Source organism: Pyxicephalus adspersus, chromosome 4 (genome assembly GCF_032062135.1).
Source record: "Pyxicephalus adspersus chromosome 4, UCB_Pads_2.0, whole genome shotgun sequence".
NCBI classification, from domain to species: domain Eukaryota; kingdom Metazoa; phylum Chordata; class Amphibia; order Anura; family Pyxicephalidae; genus Pyxicephalus; species Pyxicephalus adspersus.
The window spans coordinates 68,167,751-68,180,974 of NC_092861.1; the positions used below are offsets into that span (position 1 = coordinate 68,167,751).

Sequence of the window (13,224 nt, forward strand, 5' to 3'; positions counted from 1 at the left end):
ATGATCCCTGAGGTACTGTATCTGGGCAGAGTTAAGGGAAATATTAAGTATTTCAGATTTATCAAAATTCACTTTAAAATTACTTAGAACCCCAAATTTTTCAAATTCCTCCAAAATAGCAGGGATAGTAGTCTGCGGGGATGATAAGTACAGTAACAGGTTATCAGCAAATAATGACAGTTTATAGTGATGTTTCCCAATCTGGATCCCCTGCACCTGCGGGTTTGTCCTCAGCGCCACCGCGAGATGCTCCATCACTATAGCGTATAATAAAGGAGACAATGGACAACCTTGTCTGGTGCCATTAGCAATAGAGAAAGAAGTTGACAGGCCACCGTTGACCCGTACACGAGCCGTAGGGGATGAGTATAAGGCGGCTATCCTAGCTATCATCAGTGGGCCTAAACCGATCTGGCGTAATGATTGGTACATAAATGCCCAGTTCACCCTATCAAACGCCTTTTCGGCGTCAACTGATAACAGACACATGGGGGTTTTGGTCGTTTTAGCTGCGTGAGTGATCAATATAGTCTTCAATGTATTATCTCTGGCTTCCCTTCCATTAATAAATCCAACTTGATCTGTATGAATCAAGGTTGGCAGGTGTCGAGATAATCGATTAGCTATCAGTTGAGAAAAAAGTTTTGCATCCACAATAATTAAGGAGATCTGTAGTTTGAACAAATCGAGTGGTCTTTACCGGGTTTGGGTATGACAGTAATGTGTGCCTCCAGGCTTTGAGGAGGAAAGAAGGAATCCCCTGAAATAGATGAAAACACCCTCGTCATAAACGGGGCCAAAAGTTCAGTGAATAATTTGTAGAATTTGGGTGTATAACCGTCTGGGCCAGGGCTCTTACCAGCCGGAGTGTTTTTAATTACCGCAGACACCTCCTCCACTGTAAAGGCCGATTCCAAACTAGCGGATACTTCCGGATCTTATTCCGGCAATGCAGTGGATTCTATATAAACAGGGAGAGAAGTAGGTGCGTGCAGTGCAGCTTGGATATTATACAAACCAGCATAGTATTGTCTAAACTCTGATAAGATCTCCTTAGGAAAGGCCATAATATTACCTTTAGTATTTCTAATATGGGGGACATACATAGCAGCCGGTCTCGGGTGGAGCCCCCTAGCCAATAGCCTGCCACATTTTTCCCCGTATTGGTAAAAAGATTTACGATATTTATCTCTATATTTTTGATGTGCACAATCATACAATTCCAATAAACGCCTTCTGGCAGAGGTGAGGTCAGTAAATACATCCGAGGACATATTACTTTTATGCAATCTTTCAAGTTGTCTTACAACATCAAGCGTACGTGGAATTTCTTGGGATCTAATTTTTTTAAGTCTAGACCCCTGTTGGATCAAAACCCCCCAAAGAACTGCTTTAAGAGCTTCCCACTGAAAGGGCAGTGGAGTCTCGTCTTCCTCGTGGTCTTTTAGAAAATTTCTTATAGTATCTATAACTGCTCGCTCACACACAGAATCTCTAAACAATGAATCATTACATTTCTATGTCCACTCCTGGGAACCTATCAGAGGTATTTGAATAATTAAGGATACCGAAGCATGGTCAGACCATGGACACCTGTCGATACTTGCCTCTGGATGCCAGTCTAAAAGCCTATGGCTGATGAAAATGTAATCAATTCGGGAGTAAGTGCAATGGGGGTTAGAATAAAATGTATAATCTTTGTCGCCAGGGTGCAGGGCTCGCCACACATCAATCAATTGAAGCTCGTTTATTTTAGCTTTAAATGCGTTTAATTTGGAGTAGGAGACAGAGGAATGACCTGTGGACGTATCCACTCTAGGGTCAAGGGGAAAATTAAAGTCTCCTCAGATGATCAAAGTACCCTCTGCAAAAGTAGTAATTTTATTCAGGAACTGGACAGGCGCTGTAGTTGGTTGTTGATTTGGAGGATAAAATGAAGCTACCGTATACTTCTTTTCCCATAAGGAGACTTTAGCAATAACATATCTCCCATGCGGATCTACGCAGGTGTCCAGTATCTGAATTGGAATAGTTTTGTGGAAGGCTATGGAAACCCCCTTAGTTTTACCATCAGGATTGGAGCTATGAATCCAAGTAGTATAATAGCGGTTATGCAATGATGGGATCTTTTGAGAGCAAAAGTGTGTTTCCTGAAGCATCAAAATATGTACTCTAGCTTTGTGTTGACCATATAAAAGTTGTGATCTCTTATTAGGGCTATTTAGCAGAGAACGTATTTTCAAACCTCGAGAGTTGTTAGGCTGATTAGATAACATAATTAATTTTGTAAGGTGAGGAATATATCAGGTACTCCTGTGAAGTGAGAGCAAAAATTCACTAAGAAGGCCAGTCGGGTAGGGGTGGGGAAAGTTAGGGATCGGGGTAGCTGACGGCTGGGGGGGCTAGTTCCCAGTCGTCTTTGGAAAACTAAGAAAATATAAGGAACTTCCTTGTTCGCCGCCGACACCGGCGGTACTCCTATGCGGGGTAGTATAGCCGAGCGATAGGAGGGAGAATCACTACCGTTGTATGTAGATCCATTCCGGGGAAAAGCCAGTATTATAATAGGCCAAGTGGGACCCTGGGATAAATCTAAGCGGGGAGAAGGCCGGAGATACAGTGGGTCATCAGGGACCCAGGTATAGCTGTGAGAAGTAGAAGCAATACATCAGTCAGATCAATACAACAAGATGGTTAAAAAAAAACAAAAAGGATAACCGTGGACATCCCCATAGAACCTTATCGAAACCATATGTAAACCAAATCAGATGACATCGGCAGGACCTAGCGACTAATAATAATCAGCTTCCTATAGACATCCCACTTATAAATCACTCTAGATACATGTATATGTGCTAGGTCATATAACATGTGTCATGACAAAAACCCATATAATACGGCAATTCCATACATTACCAGGAAAAGACCGGGCAGTAGGCCTTGGCAAAGCGGCCTCTCAGGCAAAAGGCAGCACAATAATAACATGTCCAGGTAATACAGATGATCGTATAGAAGAAAACTGTTCAGCGGTCCGCCTAGTCCAATTAAAACGGGTTGCGGGGTAGGCATCCATACAACCATAATATCCTGGAGGTTTGTTAAGAGTGTGTAGTCGAAGCAGACGGGGAAGAAACCGGCCCTATTCCAGGACTTCGTGGACAATCAGGTGGAGTAGAAGATGATGCATGACGTTGATCCAAACAAATGGGACCACCAATAGGCAAGGATAAAGGTACCGTAGGCCACTCAGCTAGTTGTATGTCAGGAAGCCGAAGATCCTTCAGGAATTGAGGTAAGTCCGCAGGACCTCTGAAAAAATAATTTTTACTGCCAGATCTAGCAATTAGATGAAAAGGGTATCCCCATCAATAGGGGATGTTTCTTTCTCGGAGCGCATCCAATAAAGGTCTCACCGCCCTTCGCAGGTCTAAGGTATGTTTGGACAAACCTGGCAACAACTGTATGCGGGCTCCAGCATATTCAAGGACTTCAGTAGCTCTCGCCTTTTTTATGATGTCTTCTTTAGTTCTGTAAAAATGGACACGACAAATCACATCCCTAGGTCGCTGGGGGTCTCTCCCCCGAGGGCCCAGGGTTCTATGCACTCTATCTATTTCAATGTCCATATCTGGGGGAATCGCCAGAAGATTAGCAAAGATGGTGTATGCAGCATTATATGACTCAGAATTAGGTACTGTCTCTGGTATCCCACGGATGCGAATATTGTTACGCCTGTTACGATTTTCAATATCATCGTGCATCAAATAGAGCGTATTAATTTGCGCCGCTTGGCGCTCTAGGATAGCCTCATGTGAAGACATTCGAGAAGAAAGTTCTGAACAGGTATTCTGGAGCACATTGGTAGCATTAGACACCTGTTGTAGGGATTGTTGAATATGGTGGAACTCCGTTTTACAGCTCGCTTCCAACCTCCCAATGCTATGGTCTAAGTCAGAATGAGTGGGTAATGCTCTAAGGTGGGCCTTCCAATCCCAAGTATCTACATCCCCCTCCTGGGTGAATAGAGGCCTAGAGTATTCATCTGAGCAAGATAAGGCACTGGGGCTCAACTGAATAGATTCAGGGGAATCAATTACCTGCTCTGAGGAAGGCTCTGTTGTGGTAGCCTGATTCATAGCATCTGGATCCACTGTGTGCGCTGTAAACGCGGGAGGGCGCCGGTCCGCGTAACCACGCGATCCGGATCTGGGTCCCGCGATAAATTGAGGCCGCGGCTTTGCGGCCTGGTCGGACGCGGCCTTGGTACTGGCCTGAAACATCCCCTGTATAGCCCTGGACGCCGGTACTTCCCCACCGGACCGTCCCCTCTGGCTCCCTTTCATCTTGGGACCCATTTGGATGAGAAAAAGGCGCTGCAGCGCTGATCGGATGGCTGGTTTCCCCTTCTGGATCGCGGAGCAGAGCTACCACACGGCTTCCTCCGCCATCAGTCAGCCACGCCCCCCCCCCCCAGTTATCCTATTTTTAATGCTAATTACTTGCACATCATGTGCTAGCAAAAAATCTTATGTTTCATAGATTTTCTTGCACGATTGAATATTTTTTGCAATCTAAGCTAAGTGAAATATCCTTATAAGTGAATGGCATGGATTTCTATAGTATAACAACTCCAGTGAGTTTTTCAATTTTAGTTAATTTTCAAAGGTAGTACCTAAGATTAACACTAATCAACATGATTGTTTTAGGAACTGGCTTAGTCTGATTTTGTGTTTAGCCGGACTTTACATAATTACAATTTTTAATAGTTTTCCCAATAACATTAGCTGTAACTTCACACCTATTCTTAGCTTTTGGATGATGGAGTGGAGATAAATTACAACAGTTTTTTTTTTAGAGGGTTTCATTTTTAGTCACTGTTATGGCGGGAATGTTTTCTCTGGTGAAACATGCTTATTAAATCCTTTTCTTTATAAATGCCTTACTGAAACAGCCACCAGATATAAACTAAACACAAAACCACAGGTTACATCACCAATAAATCAAAGCTCTGCCACATTTCTATGTATTGCACAGCAGATACTAATGTATCTTTTTGGTTTCTTAAGCAATGGAAAGGCTCAATCAGAAGGGAAAATGACTATACAGGTAGTCTCCAGGTTACATACAAGATAGGGACTGTAGGTTTGTTCCTAAGTTGAATTTGTATGTAAGTCTGAACAGGTACATTATTTTATTAAATGCAATTAGGACAGATGTTTGTCTCAATATATTATTAGGCAGCATGGTGTCAGTTACTGTGTAAAATCCTCACGCGGCTCTGGCCAGTGCACCCCCCCCCCCCCCCAAGCCGGGACCCCATTGTGTAGAGATTTTAGTTTGAACTGAAAGGCATCTGTAAAAGAATGCATCTGCATACAAATTTTAAAAGCTGTCCAACAAACATATATCTTCTTCACTGTCTGCACAGTTTTACCATATGTTTATAGCAATTCTGTAATATCTAAGGGGTTATTTTCTCTTTAGAAACAAAGATTAGTAAAAATTGTTCAGAAAATTATTATTTGCATGGTTATTACACAGTAACATATTATAGACTTAATTTGTTGGAACACTTTAAAAGAAGTGCTGTTGAACAAGGAAGCAGCACCTGCTCTGTTGGCCTTTTAATATTCCGATCTACCAGATCTTTTTACAATAAGGAATCCCAACAGGAACAGAAGTTCATTGTGTCAAATGAAAAAAAAATGTTAAGTAGCTCACATCACAGTTTTCACATCAGACAGCGAAAAAAAAGAAACAAAGTTTTTATGTTTATTTTGTCACTCATTTTCATTGAAGCACATGACCTGCAAAGGTGTTAGGAACCTGCTAATTATTCTGTGTCTGTTTGGTGCCCCAAGTCCTTTATTTGTCCATTATTTGCTTCCAAACTAACTGAAAACAGTTCCTATGAAAACACATACTTTTATCAGACAGACACATAAGAAAAAGTTAAACATTTTAGGACCTGTGCATGGCAACTGTCTTTCCATGGTAAAGCTAAGCATGCCTAAACCAAAAAAATATGTAATCTATAATCAGAACTGGATTTACTGTTAGCCACAACTCGTGCCTCTTGATCAGACAGTCAATGTGGTTACTTTTTCCTGTACAGTCATTGCACAATTTCTTTTTAGTCTCCAACAGATATGTAAGCATCTCACATTGTATAACTCTAATGATGGAAACCACCCCTGCCAATGATATATAGCAATATTTTTCGATATTTTTCTGGTTTGCTCTGCTGTCACTTTGAATAACTTAGTGGAGGGAATGGGCAAAGACACATTATTTTATTGAATAAGTATTTGTTAACATATTTCCTGCTTTCCTTTTACAAGTAAGGAGGTAGAAGTTAAACCTAACTTTACAGCTTAGAAAACAAGATCCTCCTTGAGCTACTCTGTAATATTTTAATTCATACTGGTTGGAAGAACACAGGAAAAAACAGAGAAACAGTATAAAATAAAAAAAAGAAAAAGAAATAAAAATGAAAAAAGTAGGACTGCAGAGTTTATTAAGCCAATTATTTGCATAATTGTATTTGCTTACCAACACAGAAAACATTTTATTTATTATTTTTACTGCATGACCTAATTTAGTCCAAACTACTGTACATCATAATATGATAAAAAGTGTGATTTGCACTTTTCATTACCCACATATTAAAAAAGAAACAAAGATGACCATCAGTAATGGGAAATCATATTTACAATAAAATAAGAGACCTTCAACCTAATATAGCTCACTAACCACATTCAAAAACAGCAAGAAAGAAAATTCACATAATATTTGTAATGGTAATGTTCACCCATAAATCAGTGGGCCTTCAGATGTCCTACTGCGCAAGCTAAATTTTAGTAACATTATATGTGACAAAAATAGTTACAAAGTTGCTGACAGCAACAAAATGGAAAGTGATTAGGTACATGTAGGGAGCATGTTTTCATGCTTGGTAATGATATTTGGGAAAAAAGAGAGAAAATAAATACCATCCAGGTAAAAGCAGAAAATAGGACCAGGACAGTATCCAATCCTTTGTTATGATTAAAATTGACACATTGCTTTCATCCAGTTGTTAGACATGTTTTGCCCCAAGTCTAAATCTAGGTGGACTGCTCTGTATAAGGTTTAGGTAGAATTATGAGTATCCCAATTTTGAATAAGATGTTAAAATAGGTTTAAGCATCCTAAATAAAGTGCAGATTACAATAGCAACATGATTGACAGAAGTACTATGCAGTCAAGCGCAAGCTGATCTTTGTCTGTACTTACCAATTTTTTTTATTATGCTTTTGCATAATATAATGGAATTGCATTTACATGCCTGAATCTACAAAAATTATTTCCAAATAAAATAACAAAACTTCACAGCAAAATAAGGATAAGTAGGTCCCTTAAACTCCTCAATCAATTGTAATGGAGCAGCTACCCTGAATTGGGAATGGAACATGGCATTCTAGTTTAAGAATAAATAATAAATAGGCTCATGGAGTTTCTGTGATGCCATAAACTAGAAAAACTAGAACCAACCAGTTCATGCAAGAACAATCCACCTTGTTATGTGTAAATCTCCCAAAATCTTCTGACCCAAGTTTTTAAAAAGGCTGTCACACTGTGATAGACAAATTCTGATGGCTGGCCTCCTATGGATTATGGGTGAACTCAGTGTCCAGTAAGTAGATAGGAAAGGCAGGAGGGTTAGGTCACATATTAACTTTCCTGCTAAGTGTCAATATCTGTATTTACACCTAATGTACATTCTTGTTGTAGGTTTACAGATATTTTGTATGGGAATGGTTGCTTTAAGTACATAACTACATACAACAAGCAGTTAGGACTATTTGGGTGTTAATTTAATAAAACATTGTCATATTTAATACTATTTTTAAATAGGTAAGAAAAGCATACAAACCCGGAGCTTAACAAAAACATGTTGCTGGTAAATTCACCACAAGCTTCAGTTCCTTTTTTTAGTTGCAGTTACTTTCAGCTGTCTTGAAAATCAGGCAATGCACTTGGTGTGAGCGAACTATTAATATTCCTTAACCAGATTGGTTTTTCCTTTATTTCATGTTTTGTTGGTTCCCTTGTGCTTTTTATTCTCTCCTCATACCAGGCTACGTGGCGGTTTTATTCTACTGATTCCAGTCGAACATACCTGACAGCCACCTGGCGATTTTATGAAAGTATTCTTCCACCTCTCAGGCATGTATCAATGCTATGAATGATGAATAAAGCCATGACTTGTACTGGTTTACTAATATGCTTTTCAATTTTGTTTTATCCCCTGCTCCCTTCTGCCTTGTTTTTCTTTTTTTATTATATATCCTGCACGTAGTGTGTATGGCGTAGTTATGCGGCTGATGAGAAATCGGTTTCCATTGCTACCTGGAAGCCTCATTTGAAGGCCTTGCATACCTGCAGCCCTACAAAGTAGGTACAAATATGGCAGCTGGTGTTGTTCGTAATGTCTGTTCAACCTTTAGAACCACTAGTATTTGTTAGTTTGTCTCCTGATTATTTTCTGTGATACATTCATTATTATGTTTAAACTTATATACAGACTGTCATCCCCAGGATCCAAAATAAAATTACTAGAAAATCATTACGGGTTCTATTTATAAAACAGGGAATCTGACATTCTTTCCTTGGTGGGAATCCGTTAATGCTATTGAAACTTGGAAGATTCCCACAGGAGAATATTTGAGAGAATGTATGATTCCCTGTTTTATAAATAGAGCTCCTATGTGTGGTTTAAAGCCATGACTCAATGCAGATAACAATACATCTGCATCTGCTTTAAAAAGCAGCAAATTTATTATCAACCAACTCTTTTAAAAAAAAGTTTGGACTGGGTTATAATCTGGCCAGTGCTCATCCATTATATACAATGTGCAGCAGCCTTGCCAGCCAGAAAAATGGAGCCATAACCTTCGTCTTGAACGGCACTGATCTATTCCACTGAATTAACATTAGAATATACAGTATAGAATATTTAAAAATTCACATTCCTCTGCAACAATACATGAGCAAACATAGATCTCCCATGTGTGCACCACAGACAGTAAAAAGACATCAGAGAACAGTCAATTTATTAAAAACTATCAAAGAAGGTACACAGCGGGTAAAACGGTTCACTAAATTCCACATTAATTTTATTTCAATTCACTTCTACTGCTCAAAGGTTACCCCATAATCATCAGAAAAAAAAATATTAGCTTCTGTGTCATGTAATGCATGTCAATCAGCTACATTTTAAGTATATTACATTTTCATGGGCAAAAATACAGTTTAAGTTCATAATAAAACATTTACCATTTAGTTTTCCATTACTGTTATTATTATTATACTGTTAATTCCTTTCTAGAAGTTCTTGACTATCCACTAATTTTAAGCAGCTATGCTATCAATATTCTACATGACTAACATTAAGGATTAGATGTATTTACCTGCAATGTAGAAACATTAATTTGGGCCCTGGGGATTAAAAGTCTTTGGAAAATACTTCCTAAATTCTAGGAAACAAAACTGTTGAACAAACACAATTATATTTTTGTATAACTTAAATAAACAAATTGCTATATATAGTTTAACTGCAGTATAAGCAAATATTGTAAACCCCCTCTTCTTTATATTCCAAAATGTAATACAAGAGACAACTTTTAATTGACCTAAATCTACTTATCACTGCAGATTTTCTATTTAAAAGTCTACAGCTTTCTGTAAAAGTATGTGTCAGCAATGCATTTTGCTTTTCTGAGTGCTTTGCCAGTCTGCTGTGGTATGTACTGAGCATGTTGCATGAGGACTGTGGAAAGAAGACTCGTTATGTGTGCTGCTTTGTGCCTGCTGTTACAGCTACTTTACACTATATTGTGTGTGTTATAATCAATTAATACCTTAATTTCCAGTTATGCAATTGTCAAATGCATTGTTTATATAACACAATAATAATTAATACAGTTTGCTTATTTACATTGTTTCTTTTTCATTTACTAATACCTGAAGGAAAGAACAAGGCGAGACATCTGGCAGGTTCGTATTGAAATCATTTAATATTTCTTTAAATTGTGAATAAAAAGAAATACAAATATGAGAGCTGATTATGAACCATATCACACAAGTGATGTGTAACAGCTGCTTTAATTGACTGTAATATATGTACTGTATGTACAAATACAAATCACTGGCATGCTGTGGTCATCAGCGGCTATCCTGGATAACATAAGTAGCTACTGAAAATAATTTTCTGGCTAGTTTTTAAAATACTGTTGAAAATGAATCACTCAGAAACTGAGTTACAATTCACTGCAGTAGTAATGACCTCTCTGTTTACTGCAATTTATTTTTTCCAGTAATAAACATCTTAGCTGTTACAAATTGTTCTTATTAAATCACTTGTGTGACTTAGATCTATTATATGCCAACACTAAAATCATCTTTAATTAAAAAAAAAAAACATTAAAACTGAGCATAAACAAGAATCACCCACAGTAAAAATTTTATGTATAAACAAAGGGTCCTCAACTCCAGTCCCCAAGAACCAAGATCTGCCCACTTTTTTAATACCAGGCTACGTGGTAATAAACAGCAACAAATAATGTAAGGAAGAGTTTATGTAGGGTCAAAAAATGTAGGGTCAAAAAAATACCAGTTTATACCAAAATCCAGTCTGCATGTAGCCCCGGGAGTTAGGGACACCTGGTTTAGACAATCAGTAAACCCAAACATATAACTCGTTACAATTTTAGGTAAATGTTTGGCTTTAAGTCTGTATCCCCACCCATGTCTGAAATAAACACTGTGTAAGTGGGAACCAGCAAGGTCAACTTGACTGTCATAAGAAAAGCTTAGCTTTGTTTCTAAATTCAGCTGTTTATACCTCTGAAGCTACTAGTTGTTGTCAGTAAATGTATCCAGGTATCCTCAGGCATTCATATCTTCATCATATGCTCAATTTTAATGGATCTGGTATAACAGGTTTACTTTAAATCCATTATTAAATTCATAAACTGCAAAGAACAATGATGTTTAGATTTATATGCACACCTAAAAATATTAGCTTTGCCATGTTGGACTACAATATTTTGTGGAAAACTGCAGTTTGTTAAAGTTGTCTTCATAATATTGCTTCATTATATTATTGAATAAGAGCTTGAGTGTTTGAGAAGCACATAAAAGTTGTTTGTCACTTATCATTGAAATATAGGCTCTATTGTATTCCTGTGTCTGCAAGTCACTTTTATAATCCTATAGGAATTGAATATCTGATATTTTATGGACATCTGACCAATTGTAATGCAATCCTCAAGAGCTCACTCTACAACTTAGTAGATGAGACAGTCATTTAGCACTAATGATTCAGCAGTAATTGAAAAGTATTTAAGATGAAATATGAAACACCTGTACTCTAGAATAGTCATTAAGTCACTCTCCATTAACATTTGATATTGTGCATGTGGTTTTACGTTGGCATTTTCAGCCATGATTGACACATCGGGGTTATGTTGCTAATGCAGCAGTATTAAGTAGTAAGTTTTGCTAGTGCTTTTCTAATGTTTATATGATGGAGTAACTATACAAATACATGAATATTTTCTTCAGGAAGGGATTTAAATTATTTTAATCAGTGGTATGTCCCCCAAATTATATCCAAGCCATGGGATGCCTTATCTGAATTTAGTCATGCTGAGATGGGCCTTTCAATAAACAGTATTTGTCACTTTACTACAGCAGATAAACAAAGTATTATTGTTTTCACCAAGCCAGTTAGTTTTCAGATTATTATTTACATCTAATTACCTCTGGGTATAGCCATTATTATTAAATATACCCTTGTTCAGGCACAAACCAGCATCCATAGATTACAAAAGTGCCTTCAGTATAACAGACACCAGCATCAGTCAACAGTTGGAAAATCAAGGAGCTGAGCTTTTTGTGGCTGATTACTTAGTGATGGCATATTGGGAAGCTCTACAACTCTATAATGTTGTCTTGATGGTGCTGCTATATGAAATATATTGATAGTGAATTCATTTTTGTAAAAAACCTTCTTCAGAAACCACTGCACACAATTTATTATATACACATTGAAAAATTGGGTCCACTATCTCTTCATGTCTCACATGTAAAATAGACATTTCTGAAAAACTGTACGTAATAAAATGCTCCTGCTACTTCTCCATGTCTCCATTTATGAACATTCCCACCAAGATCAGGAGTTTGTCTTAGTAATCTGAGAATGGGTTCATCACTCATGATCGTCAATTTTCTGCAGTTTTGGAGTGCTTTGATAATTCAGGCCCAATGTATTACAAGATCAGAAAATTCAGAGGAGTATGTTAATACAAAGTGCCAATAAAGTGTATTACTCCCCAAAGGATATTTAGTCGTTTCAGCTTAATAAGCTGTCATGGCTCAAAAAGTTTTCTTTCATACATTTTTTTTCCTTCATTTTTAGCCGGTAGGGAGCCATGGTTGTTACTATGCTCCTCACTTAATTTTTATTATAAATAGGTCTAATTTTATTTGTCTGAATTACATGGGGAAGGGAATGAGTAGTTTACAGAAGGCAGTTTAGACTATAGGAAGTAGTAATTCACAAAGTGGGCATTTAATAGCTACCTTTTCCCAATTCATCCCTGTGATCACAGAGTTTGGTAAAGGGTAGTCCCCCAGCAACAACTTTGTGATTAATGCTGCAAGATGTTATAGGCTTTGCCTATTGGAATACCAATCATTCAAGATGCTTGAATACTTTGAACTGAGCAGGGCTAGTCAACAATGGGTGAATTTTATCATGCGTAGGACAAACATTAAGACTCAAAAACAAACAGCAAACATAAAATAGGGCAAATTTGATGGACCACTTGAGCTTTATCTGCCAGGTAGCAAAATTGCCATGTTTCTTTGCAATCTGTCCCAACCATGAAAGGACTGAATCAGACGAACAATTGACGGGCTGTTATGAGCAGTTGAACATGATGGGCGGGCAAATAATGAGCAATGGGCAGATGTTCAGGCACCAGTAATTGCCATTAAATTGGGTGAACCACCAATTAATTCAGCTCTAAGGCAAGATTTTTTTATGAATTGTTTAATAACTGTATTAAGGCTATTGGCAAAGTATTTACATGTAAAGAAAAACACTGACTGTTTTAATGTTCTCTGCATTCTGTAAATTCATTAAAGAAATCATTGCTTGATTACCAGATGAACATT

At 37.8% G+C, this 13,224-nt stretch overlaps 1 protein-coding gene across 2 annotated transcripts in view; it reads left to right on the top strand.

Annotated features, from left to right (window-relative positions):
* KCNQ5 (potassium voltage-gated channel subfamily Q member 5) overlaps positions 1-13,224 on the top strand; it is a 269,840-nt gene that overhangs the window by 231,437 nt on the left and 25,179 nt on the right. For both annotated transcript variants that reach the window (XM_072408515.1, XM_072408516.1), the window contains exons 8-9: positions 8,342-8,436; positions 10,012-10,038. In XM_072408515.1, coding sequence (XP_072264616.1) covers positions 8,342-8,436; positions 10,012-10,038 — 122 coding nt within the window. The remainder of the gene's footprint in view (positions 1-8,341; positions 8,437-10,011; positions 10,039-13,224) is intronic.